Genomic DNA, 13,133 nt, shown 5'->3' with positions numbered 1-13,133 from the left:
AAGTTTTTAACCTGTTCTTCATATAGAATAACATTTCCTTGGATGCAGAAAGGATTTTAAGATAAATCTCAGTCTGTTAAAAAACTAGTGTAGAAATTGAATGTTCACACGAAAACCTACATTTAGCAGAAAATTTTCATACATACGTTTATATCAGAAAATTTTTATACATACGTTTATATCAAACACGTGGATAATTTTTATATAATAACTGTAAAGATTGATCAGTGCGTCTATGCCATTTAAACGAAGTATTTGTTATATTATGCACTGAAATATTGTTTTAAGATTTCGGCAATCTTTTTTATTTCAGACTGTTATCAAGTTGCTGGAGCTAGATGCAAGTATTGAGAAGGAGAGTGCTCATGGCTGCACACCATTATATTTTGCTGCAGCGTAAGTTAATTGGTGTAAGATGTTTTCTCATGGATTTTGTCCTGAATTCATCAATACTGACAATACCTATGTTACAGTTTAATGACAAGTATCTAATTAGCCAAGTGCTCTATAATAAAAAAAAAATGAAACGCTAGGAGGTCTGGCTTTAGTCTGATTTGAATATGTAATTTTCTTCTTTATTGTTTTTCCGTCAGCCATGGTCACGCTGAAGTAGTACAGGAGCTTATTCAACGCTATGCCACAATACGATCTACAAATGATGGTGAATCACCAATAGATGTTGCTCTGAAGGTTTGTTTACCCTTAGAAATAAGATTCTTGGATTACATTGTTTGTTAGCTTATTTTTAAAAACTGTAAGTTTTTCTAAACATGTTACTAGTTAACATTAAATCCCCTTATAAATATGTCGTTTCAAAAAAAACCCAGCGACAAGATAATAAATCAATCATCAGTCTTAATCTGCAGTTAAATTAGTGAACTAAAATTACAGTTCTTTCAAATGTTATAAGATTTCTATCCAACAATCGAAAATGTGTGTGGCTAGCATTTAGTTCCATGGAAATTCCACTTGTTACTACTAATAAACGAAAGAAAAACAACTAATTCCTTTAAATGAATCATGGAGGCCTTATACTATAAACAAGCCTAATTTCTTTGAAAAAGTAATTGCTAATTTTTTTTTATTTTGAAGTTTGTGTATCTTCAAGCATGAAACAAACAGGTATATTAAAAAAAGTGTATTTTTAAACCTGCAAAGTTTCTCCCCATTTTGTTCTTTTAAAACAGTGTGTTTCTATTTACTTATATAATTAGGGGTACTTGTATAACTATAGATATAACATTTTGTTGAATTACATTTTTCCTATTTTCTCCTTGTAAATATTTACATTTTTATCGAATTAGTATATCATTTCAAACGATTTTACCTAGTCCTTCTAATTCACGAAATCATGATTGTTCTGCCATGTTATAAAACATTCATCTGAAAAAGGATTTATTTTTCAACTAGGGTGGTCATGGAAAAGTGTGCTACTTGCTTGCAATGAAATTTCCAAATGTGTTGGGAGACATTCTACAAAAGTGTTTGTCACATGATTTAGAACTGCCAAAGGTAACTTAATTTTGAATGTTGTTTATTTGTCTCCTTAGAGAGGGTGTAAAAAATCTACAAGTATATCTTAAAGCAAAGAGGACGAAGAAGGTGTGGCAGATGCTATAAAAATAGAAATAAAGCACCTTAAATATAATGAAGGAAGTTGTATATGTTGTTTTCACAAGATTTAGAGATTCTGAAAACGTGTTTCTTGGGTTATAAAAAAGTTTTGAAGGAAGATATGTCCTTTTTAGTTAGAAAATATTAAATATTTTCTGTTTAGTTAGGAAGCTGAATTTAAATATCATTTTTAGATTTTTAAGTACTAAAATATTTTAAAAACTAATCTCTCAAACCTAACATTTTAAGCCGTATTTAGTCCTTTTGAAAGTCCACCCATAATGCAACGTCAAGGCTAAAAGTCTCTATTTACTTTCACATGATATGAAACTCCCAGAATCCCTAAAATCCATTCCTTGTGAGCCAACCTCTTCCACTGTAGTCTTGTTAAGTAGATGAAATTGAATAATTGTAAGATTATGTTTATATGTATTTTGGTTAAAAAGTTATATAGAACATTACCTTCAGCACAGTAATTGGTTATTTAAAAGATTTGCTTTTTGCTCTTGAATGCTAAAAATTGGATCGTGTTATCTGCCATGAATAAAATTTTACATGTTTTTAGCTATTTGCTATGCTTGTGTTTTCCAACTTAACATAATTTGTTCAAGGACAGATACATCTTCAGATAGTTATTGTTTTCTTGCAGGTCTTGTCAGTTTTGTCGTTCCTAATGTCTCAAGATGTTTCCTATCGGAATTTAATTCTTCGTGTATATTCCGGAAGTCTTGTCGATAAAGGCTTGAAACTTTTAAGTCCCTCCAGTGACTATCAAGAATCAAGTCGCCTTTTTTTAAGAAATGTGAAGTTACTTAACCATGTTATGTCATTTAAACCAAAACTAAATGAAAGTGGTTCTACTATGGAGCTCGTTAGAACGCGAACGAATTCTAGTACTTCTAGAAATACTCAATCATTTGATCGTCACAAAGACTATGTATGTCCACCGAGCAATCTTTCAGAGGTTGAAACAGTATTAGATAGCTTATGGATGTCCATGTCATCATGGATGTCAATTTTACAAAGTGAGATGGAGAGTGTGCCTAAAACGCCAATCATAGATGAAGAGTCGCCATCATCATCATTAGCAGCATCGGCAAATGAGGCATTTGAATCTGATACGTCTAATATTCACTCTTTCGCTACTCATTTAAAAAGAAGTAGCACGTTCAAAAGGCAATACTCAAAACACTCTGCAAGCATTGAGAGGTTACGGTTGTCTCAGCCAGCCTTCGAGATGACGTTAGAAATCAATGAAAACAATAGAAATAAAGGGACTGTTAACAACTCTGCACGCGAGATGTTCGTTCGTTCCGACAGTTACCATAATGCAATGGCTTCAACAAGTGACGACTTTGAGCGTGCTCTATCACCATCCGGCAGTTCGGTCAGGAATGAACAAGATCTGACATTTAGAGAAAGTTTATCAAGAAGAGAATCAACTACTGAAGATGAAAACTTTAAAAGCATACCTTCGAAATTAGAGAATAATAAATCTACACATAAAGGAGAAGACACTGCTGATTCTCAGGTGATTGAACTGACAGCTGATCGTTTATGTGCCATCATTCAAGGTTATCATATGTACTGTCAAGCCGTTCCGGCCTGGGAGAAAAGGTAATTGTTGTTCGTTAGCCATAATTGTTTTTGAAAAATTCAAGAAATAGATAATCATTATTAAAATAAGGACTAATGGTGCATATGTTAGGTTATGTCTAAATTCATCCGATCGTTTTTGCAACACTTGAAAAGCTTATATAGTAAATACAGGCCATAACCTTAAATTTAGAAATTCTTACCACACGTTATTCTAATGTTCTTCAGAAACGCTTTCACTGCTATTTTCTGCCTTGAATGCACAACTCGAATCTTCGTATACAAAAATGATAAACAAAAAATATTTCTGAATTAAAAAAAACCTAGTTATATATTGACCTTTGACTTTTTTTGAAATCTTTTAAAATACTGTAAATCCTTAAACTATAGAATGATGCAGCTATAAAAGTAACCAATGGAATCACTAGCAGTTAATCTAAGATTTTCCCAATAATAATAATAAAAATACATAGTTTGAAGGTTCAAATGTTATCATGTCCTTATACTTATAATAGGTTGTCTTCGCTAATGAGACCTTATTGCTTCGACTATTCTATGAAAAAAGTAGGAGACAGTCAAACTATGTGAATAGAACATTGTGATGTACAAAATAAACAAAAGCTTCGTTGTTTGTTGTAGTTGCAGAAACAAAGCAGTGTTTAACTCATTTCTTCGTAATAATGAAGAAGTTTTGCAGTTACTTGTATCAAGGTAGGTGCTGATGTCTCATTTGTTTGCAAAATATTTTTGATCATAAATTGTATCTATGAATTTTTGTTATGAGTTTTTTTAAACCGTAATATTTACATTTTTAAATATAACGGCTAAACCTGTGTCCTGTGTTTAAAATTATACCTAGTACTGGTAAGATTAGCTAAACATACAATGTAAATCTGCTGTACGTATGAAACACCATCACACTGCTGTTTAGATATGCATATTTTATATTTTATCTTTTAGAAAGACACAGTTGTTATTTGAACAGTTCAGCTTCTTGTTGGATGATGCATTGTTATTTCAAAGATTTCTTCCTGCTATTCACGCTCAAGTAAGGCTTGCATCTGTTGTTAATTTGCCTTTTACTGTTACGTGGTGTTCAGTTCCAATCACTGAAGTAAGTTTTTGTCACTACCATTTCACCATTACGCGGTGTTCAGTTCCAATCACCAAAGTAAGTTTTTGTCACTACCATTTTACCATTACGCGGTGTTCAGTTCCAATCACCGAAGTAAGTTTTTGTCATTTCCATTTTGCCATTACGTGGTGTTCAGTTCCAATCACAGAAGTAAATTTTTGTCATTACCATTTCACCATTACGTGGTGTTTAGTTCTAATCACTGAAGTAAGTTTTTGTCATTACCATTTTGCCATTACGCAGTGTTCAGTTCCAATCACTGAAGTAAGTTTTTGTCACTACCATTTCACCATTACGTGGTGTTCAGTTCCAATCACATAAGTAAGTTTCTGTCAATACCATTTTGCCATTACGCAGTGTTCAGTTCCAATCACTGAAGTAAGTTTTTGTCACTACCATTTCACCATTACGTGGTGTTCAGTTCCAATCACATAAGTAAGTTTCTGTCAATACCATTTCACCATTACGTGGTGTTCAGTTCCAATCACATAAGTAAGTTTCTGTCAATACCATTTTACCATTACGCGGTGTTCAGTTCCAATCACCGAAGTAAGTTTTTGTCATTTCCATTTTGCCATTACGTGGTGTTCAGTTCCAATCACAGAAGTAAATTTTTGTCATTACCATTTCACCATTACGTGGTGTTTAGTTCTAATCACTGAAGTAAGTTTTTGTCATTACCATTTTGCCATTACGCAGTGTTCAGTTCCAATCACTGAAGTAAGTTTTTGTCACTACCATTTCACCATTACGTGGTGTTCAGTTCCAATCACATAAGTAAGTTTCTGTCAATACCATTTTGCCATTACGCAGTGTTCAGTTCCAATCACTGAAGTAAGTTTTTGTCACTACCATTTCACCATTACGTGGTGTTCAGTTCCAATCACATAAGTAAGTTTCTGTCAATACCATTTCACCATTACGTGGTGTTCAGTTCCAATCACATAAGTAAGTTTCTGTCAATACCATTTTACCATTACGCGGTGTTCAGTTCCAATCACCGAAGTAAGTTTTTGTCATTTCCATTTTGCCATTACGTGGTGTTCAGTTCCAATCACAGAAGTAAATTTTTGTCATTACCATTTCACCATTACGTGGTGTTTAGTTCTAATCACTGAAGTAAGTTTTTGTCATTACCATTTTGCCATTACGCAGTGTTCAGTTCCAATCACTGAAGTAAGTTTTTGTCACTACCATTTCACCATTACGTGGTGTTCAGTTCCAATCACATAAGTAAGTTTCTGTCAATACCATTTTGCCATTACGCAGTGTTCAGTTCCAATCACTGAAGTAAGTTTTTGTCACTACCATTTCACCATTACGTGGTGTTCAGTTCCAATCACATAAGTAAGTTTCTGTCAATACCATTTTGCCATTACGCGGTGTTCAGTTCCAATCACATAAGTAAGTTTCTGTCAATACCATTTTGCCATTACGCAGTGTTCAGTTCCAATCACTGAAGTAAGTTTTTGTCACTACCATTTCACCATTACGTGGTGTTCAGTTCCAATCACATAAGTAAGTTTCTGTCAATACCATTTCACCATTACGTGGTGTTCAGTTCCAATCACATAAGTAAGTTTCTGTCAATACCATTTTACCATTACGCGGTGTTCAGTTCCAATCACCGAAGTAAGTTTTTGTCATTTCCATTTTGCCATTACGTGGTGTTCAGTTCCAATCACAGAAGTAAATTTTTGTCATTACCATTTCACCATTACGTGGTGTTTAGTTCTAATCACTGAAGTAAGTTTTTGTCATTACCATTTTGCCATTACGCAGTGTTCAGTTCCAATCACTGAAGTAAGTTTTTGTCACTACCATTTCACCATTACGTGGTGTTCAGTTCCAATCACATAAGTAAGTTTCTGTCAATACCATTTTGCCATTACGCAGTGTTCAGTTCCAATCACTGAAGTAAGTTTTTGTCACTACCATTTCACCATTACGTGGTGTTCAGTTCCAATCACATAAGTAAGTTTCTGTCAATACCATTTTGCCATTACGCAGTGTTCAGTTCCAATCACTGAAGTAAGTTTTTGTCACTACCATTTCACCATTACGTGGTGTTCAATTCCACTCACATAAGTAAGTTTCTGTCAATACCATTTTGCCATTACGCGGTGTTCAGTTCCAATCACTGAAGTAAGTTTCTGTCAATACCATTTTGCCATTACGTGGTGTTCAGTTCCAATCACTGAAGTAAGTTTCTGTCAATACCATTTCACCATTACGTGGTGTTCAGTTCCAATCACTGAAGTAAGTTTTTGTCACTACCATTTCACCATTACGTGGTGTTCAGTTCCAATCACTGAAGTAAGTTTTTGTCAATACCATTTTGCCATTACGTGGTGTTCAGTTCCAATCACTGAAGTAAGTTTTTGTCATTGCCATTTCACCATTACGAAGTGTTCAGTTCCAATCACATAAGTAAGTTTCTGTCAATACCATTTTGCCATTACGCAGTGTTCAGTTCCAATCACTGAAGTAAGTTTCTGTCAATACCATTTTGCCATTACGTGGTGTTCAGTTCCAATCACTGAAGTAAGTTTTTGTCATTACCATTTCACCATTACGTGGTGTTCAGTTCCAATCACTGAAGTAAGTTTCTGTCAATACCATTTTGCCATTACGCGGTGTTCAGTTCCAATCACTGAAGTAAGTTTTTGTCAATACCATTTTGCCATTACGTGGTGTTCAGTTCCAATCACTGAAGTAAGTTTTTGTCATTGCCATTTCACCATTACGAAGTGTTCAGTTCCAATCACATAAGTAAGTTTCTGTCAATACCATTTTGCCATTACGCAGTGTTCAGTTCCAATCACTGAAGTAAGTTTCTGTCAATACCATTTTGCCATTACGTGGTGTTCAGTTCCAATCACTGAAGTAAGTTTTTGTCATTACCATTTCACCATTACGTGGTGTTCAGTTCCAATCACTGAAGTAAGTTTTTGTCATTACCATTTTGCCATTACGCGGTGTTCAGTTCCAATCACTGAAGTAAGTTTTTTTCCCTACTATTGGAATAAGTATTTAAACAATATTTTATCGAGGTACAGTGCACGAAGTATTTGCTTTTGATTGGATTGCGTATAGTATATTTATTTCCATAAAGTTTGCTTCTCTCTCTACGCAAAGAAACATACAGTAGTGTTTACAATATTTTCTGCACAATTTTAATCACATCTTTGTTCTCCGCAGAGAGAATAGTTTAAACATAGCCCAAATTTTTTAAGTTATAAGGATAGTCTTTTATTTATGTAGCCATTCAGTGATCGTCAGAAATGGTTTTATGAAAGATTGTATGATGATAAGAAACGTAACAGTGCCATCATAGATGAACAAAGTGTCATCAACGTTACAAGAGGTACCACGTTTTCTTGAGAGCTTATAAATGACAGGTTATTGTCTCATGTTGTGTACTAATGTCTTACCATAACTTTTTTAATATATGTTTTAAAATTGGAAGTATCTGTGTTCCCTCAATTATCTTTGATTTTATTGTTTTATTACATAGCTAATTTATTAATAATAATAGATGTCCTAGAACGAATAATTCCAATAATCTCACGAAGTCAGTTAAATTGATTAGAGTATAATTTCTTTAAAGAGTCATAGATAAAGCAGACTCCCTGCTTTCACTTCACATAGTAGACTGTATGTAAGGTTTCTTAAAGCAATCAATAAATATGCTATGTAAAAGCTAATATAGAATTTCTTAAATTTTATCATGCAGACCTTTTATTACAAACAAGTTGTCAAGAATTGACAGAGAAGAATCAAGACCACTTAAAGAGAAACGTAACAGTTCGTTTTCATGGTGAAGATGGGATGGTAAAAACTTTTATATGTAAATTTTAGATTCTTAAGTAAGGAAAAATGCTTAATTTTCTCTCTATGTTTTTCACAGCTAACATTTCTATTTTTTGGTTTATTCTTTTGTGTATTTGACATTATCAACAACATTAACGATGCATTTTTTCTGGTTTACCTTTAGTAAAAAGTTTGTTAGTTAAAATCCGTCTTTTAATTGTATCAAATTATTTAATGGTATAATTACTTTTTATCATATATTTGCTATTTTTTCATGAAAAATCGAATCGATGCACTTTCTCTTTTCTGGTCATGGCTTAAGAATATAGTTTGCAGTAAGGCAGTGTTTTTCGCAGGTTTACCGTTACAAAAATTCATACAAAATATTCGTCATTTTTTTGCTTGCAGGGTGCAGGAGTGACAAGAGAATGGTTAGATTTACTGGTAAAAGAAATGTTAAATCCCGATTTTGCTTTGTTTACACTTTCAACAGATGGTGAGATCATTTACGCGGGTTATACTACTTCTCTTTTGATACATATATAAACTTATATATAAAGTTTAACAAAACAAGACTATGTATAAATAATTTTCTTCCAGGTTCAACATTTCAACCAAACTGCAACTCTTCCATAAATCCTGACCACCTGAGTTACTTTCAATTTGCTGGACGAATCATGGGAATCGCATTGTATCATAAACATCTGATCACTGCTTACTTCACAAGATCATTTTATAAGCATATACTAGGTCGGTGTTTATATGCTTTCGTTCGTTTGAGATATTTGTCTGTTTGTTTGATGTAGTTACTGTTTCAATAATATGTAAAATATTGACGACAAAACTTTTTTTTTAAGGAGTTCCTGTTAGTTATAGAGATGTGGAATCCATTGATCCAGAGTACTCGAAAAATTTGCAAGTAACAGTTTTATTTTTCAATTTTTTAATACTGCTATTTTCTGTTAGCAAAAAAAAAATATTACAAGATCTGTCTCGAATGCACAACTTAAATCTTCGTAAACAAAAATGATAAATTAGCCTAAAACTAATTTCATAGGCTTCTGAGAATAAAATATACCCTGAAAATCTTTACGCCCTTCTGTCAGGATTAAATTCTTAATGAATTTCTAAGATTTTATGTTTCAAAAAAGTGTGCTTTTATTTCAGTACGTCATAGTTTCTATAACCTTTTTTTCTAGTGGATATTAGACAATTCTATTGATGAGTTGGGTTTGGACATCACATTTTCTGTGGAAACAGATGTATTTGGACAAACACAAGAAGTGAAACTAAAAGAGGATGGAAATAATATTCTAGTTACTGACGAAAATAAGGTGGGTCCAACAAGTTATGACAGAACTGTTGCAATGGCACACAGTTATGGAAACACTTAAATATCTAAAACTTTAACAAGTTAGGCGCTGTCGTATAAGGAAAAAAGAATGGACACGTGATTCTCTTTTGAGGACTATAAGAAGCATATTTGTGCCCTATGTTGCCCTATGTTGGTCTATGGTGCCCTATGTTGGTCTGTACTAATAACAGACAGCATTTCGTCTTATTGTTTCATGTTTTCATCTCTGGATGTCAGCTTTGTATAATCTTTGTGCTTATTCTCAAGCTAAGGACTGTTTTTATATAATTTGTGTCTATAAAACGTTCTTCTGAACCATTTTTCTGTCACTTGGTGAAATCGCTCTTCTTTTTTTCTAGTACGAATATGTAAACCGTGCTGCAGATCTTCGCATGACAAAGGCCATCAAACCACAGATTGTGGCTTTTCTAAAAGGATTCAACGAATATATTCCTCACTCGCTTGTATCTCTCTTTAACGAATACGAATTGGTAAGTTTTCCTCTGTCACCCTCACCCTCAGATGTTATAAATCTATCAGTTCAAGCTATGCAATGTGGTTTTCCCTTCTTCAAAACAAAAAAAAGTTACAAAAAATATAATCTTTGATCGTTTTGTAAATGAAATCTAACATCAAGTATTTTTAAACAACACGTAAATCGAGCGAGTTTCTTACGTATTGATTCCTCACTGTCTTTGCATGTAGGAATTGTTGCTCTCCGGTGTTCCTGATATCGATGTAGATGACTGGATGAAAAACACGTCGTATCAAGCTGGCTTTACTGAAAATGACGAGACAATTCAGGCATGGTTTACAATTGAATTAATTTATCAAAAGTGAAAAATCAGTTCTTTGTATTTTTATTCCATATTATGAATTTTTAGAGCTTTTGGAATGTCGTAAAAGAGTTCACACGCGAGGAGCAAGTTCAGTTGTTACAGTTTGTTACGGGAACGTAAGTTGGATTAATAGACGTCCAGAAGTTCGTTACAATAGTGCTGCGCTCTTATATACACCTGCGACACTCATCACTTCGAATCAACTAGATGCAGATAAGATTTATTTATTCATAGGTCACGTGTTCCATGGGGTGGTTTCTCCAATCTTTCTGGAGCAACTGGGAGTCAGTTATTCACATTATGTCGAGTTGATGGCAAAACAAATTTGCTTCCTACAACAAGCACGTGGTACGCATCTCTATTACCTTATCTGTTTTCTTACTGTGTACCTGCAAATTTTCTTTTTTTATCGCTGTCTACCTTCAAATTTTCAAATAATGCTAAATGTACTTAACAAAATGAATAAATAGATAAATAAATAAATAAATAAAAAATAAGATACAGGAGCGAACAATATATTTGACTACTTGTATAAAAACATTTAAGCGGACGAGAAGTGAGTGTGCAATACGCTCAAAGAGTTTTTATATCATGCCTCTACATCTCTATCTACATCTTCATATTGGGTTGGTCTGTCTTTGTATAAAAACGGACACACATGCCCCATAAAATTAAAAATGTAAATGAACCCTTGGAATTTAAATGGAATTTATCAACAAAACCAGTAAAGTATCTGAAAATATTTCATACCTTAACTATGCTGTCTGTTTTTGCATGGCTTTATTATTCAGTGGATTCATTAATATTTGTGTTTAATATTTAGTGGATTCATTAATATTTGTATTCGGCGAATTCATTGTTACTTTCAGTATATAGTATTGTATTCAAAAATTTAAATTTGCAATTCATTGACTTGATATTTGCATCCAGTGAACGAATTTTTATATTCAATGAAATTATTCTTTTACCAACTGACTGAATGGCTCAAATGTTTTCTTGCTTAGTGACATGTTGTTCTTATATCGATCGTGTGGTCGTTACCAATGAACAATATTACAACAAAGTGATCTTAAATATTTACCTGTATTTATTGCTGATAAATCGAGTATATTTTAGGTCTTTTTGGGTTCATTTTTGGGTTAGTATGAGAGATAACAAAAATATAGCAAAAAGATCTAAATTGTACTATTGTTTAAAATAGCAACGACAATAATTTTTTTGTGAAAAAAAACACTTTTCGTTTGTCAATTTTATACAGGAAACAATTTAAAAAACATTCTTTTCTTCAAGTGTCCGATAATTAGAAAAATAGTTCAAAATACTCATTTCGTGTACAAAAATGTGTCGTGAATTTGAATTAAAACTTTTTCTCCTCCTCTATCAGTTCATATTGTTATTTTCTTTCTCTCCTGTCATTTTTTAAATACAGTTAAACAAGAGAAACATTTTGTAGGTAAAACTAATTGTGCTAGTTTTTTGATATCCTTGATATTTACGGTTGAAATATAATGTTTTTAGGAGTAATATACTGAACATTAAAATATGAGATCTTAAAACAAGGCCGGAATAAATAGCATAGCTTTTTACCAAAATTTACCCTTAACCATTTTACAGGCCCCCTTACCCCTATCTCAATTTTGAAATACCGTTACGGTATCCCCTGGGTCCCCGACATTGAGAAATGAAGGGTGGGTTTTTCAACTTAATTTGAAGCTGAATTTGTCCCGATATATTGCACACAATTGTAGCACTATTCACTGAGAGAGACTTCGTCATTTGATTTACTAAAAGCTCTCTTGCAGACAAAACATACCAGTATGTTTTACGAAACTGACTTTCTCGGGATTTTTTAGTGACACGATGGATCCCCGTTCATTGAATAAAAATAAATTTACTGAATGTAAAAATGCAACTAATTGCTTTATTAATTAATTGTAAATAAAAGTGAATCCACTGAACATTGCAAGAAATGAAACAACCACATTTTGTTCAGTGTCTCAATATTTGTCGTCTTTTTCTTTTAGTTTCAACATGTTAAAATTACCTGATTACAAAAGCGAAAAAGAACTCGAAAGCAAATTAAGGATAGCAATTTCGTGTGGAAGTTTGGGATTCGAATTTACTTGATTGATGATTGGATAGTTTCAAGAACGAAATATTTTTTAAGAAGTCATTGTGATAGAATATATATATGAATTTTTATTACGTTTTTGTTATAATTCTAAAAATACGCAATAGTTATTTCTAGAGATTGCTTTATGTGTACGGAGAACTAACAAATACGCAAATCCAATCTTTCATACTTTTGATGTAAGCTGCAAGCTTGCAATAATAGATGCAAAAATAAAAATTCGTTTTTTTACTACTCTTTAAAATAAACATCTAAAATTTATCTAACACTACGCTAGTTCATCTAAACAAAGTTTATTTAATTCTGCCATGTCTGTATTACCTAGGTTGAAGGCGGCATTAGTATACCAGATTACCATTAGTCCAAATTTGACCCTTTTGTTGTCAAAGGTTACTGTTTATAGAGTAATTTTTCTATTTTTCTTAGATGCATTTTTTACAATTAAATTTATTCTTCCTATAATTTCATGTTTATTTATTTTAATTTTGTACATTTATTACGATGTTATAAAGTAAAAAAAGTTGATGAATGTTTTTACCCTGTCTATTCATGACGTCACTGTGTTATCAACCAAATGTTCTGAGAAACAACGGAGATTAAGAGAAAACTCTCCTATGTTACATTAAGTGTTCACACACGCTAAAAAAATCC

The 13,133-nt window shown here is 32.7% G+C and overlaps 1 protein-coding gene across 2 annotated transcripts in view; it reads left to right on the top strand.

Annotated features, from left to right (window-relative positions):
* Window positions 1-13,019, top strand: part of LOC130613071 (E3 ubiquitin-protein ligase HACE1-like) — a 29,873-nt gene extending 16,854 nt beyond the window's left edge. For both annotated transcript variants that reach the window (XM_057434387.1, XM_057434386.1), the window contains exons 9-25: window positions 314-396; window positions 594-690; window positions 1,411-1,512; window positions 2,264-3,231; window positions 3,850-3,921; window positions 4,171-4,258; window positions 7,610-7,712; window positions 8,082-8,179; window positions 8,567-8,654; window positions 8,759-8,908; window positions 9,016-9,077; window positions 9,358-9,492; window positions 9,872-10,003; window positions 10,218-10,316; window positions 10,397-10,467; window positions 10,586-10,699; window positions 12,376-13,019. In XM_057434387.1, the coding sequence (XP_057290370.1) occupies window positions 314-396; window positions 594-690; window positions 1,411-1,512; window positions 2,264-3,231; window positions 3,850-3,921; window positions 4,171-4,258; window positions 7,610-7,712; window positions 8,082-8,179; window positions 8,567-8,654; window positions 8,759-8,908; window positions 9,016-9,077; window positions 9,358-9,492; window positions 9,872-10,003; window positions 10,218-10,316; window positions 10,397-10,467; window positions 10,586-10,699; window positions 12,376-12,478 (2,565 nt within the window). In that variant the 3' untranslated portion in view covers window positions 12,479-13,019. The remainder of the gene's footprint in view (window positions 1-313; window positions 397-593; window positions 691-1,410; window positions 1,513-2,263; window positions 3,232-3,849; window positions 3,922-4,170; window positions 4,259-7,609; window positions 7,713-8,081; window positions 8,180-8,566; window positions 8,655-8,758; window positions 8,909-9,015; window positions 9,078-9,357; window positions 9,493-9,871; window positions 10,004-10,217; window positions 10,317-10,396; window positions 10,468-10,585; window positions 10,700-12,375) is intronic.
* The last annotated feature ends 114 nt before the right edge of the window (window positions 13,020-13,133 follow it).

This window comes from Hydractinia symbiolongicarpus, chromosome 10 (genome assembly GCF_029227915.1).
Source record: "Hydractinia symbiolongicarpus strain clone_291-10 chromosome 10, HSymV2.1, whole genome shotgun sequence".
Classification (NCBI taxonomy): Eukaryota; Metazoa; Cnidaria; class Hydrozoa; order Anthoathecata; family Hydractiniidae; genus Hydractinia; species Hydractinia symbiolongicarpus.
The sequence above is the reverse complement of the archived record's forward strand: the minus strand, read 5'-3'. Positions and strand labels throughout refer to the sequence as shown.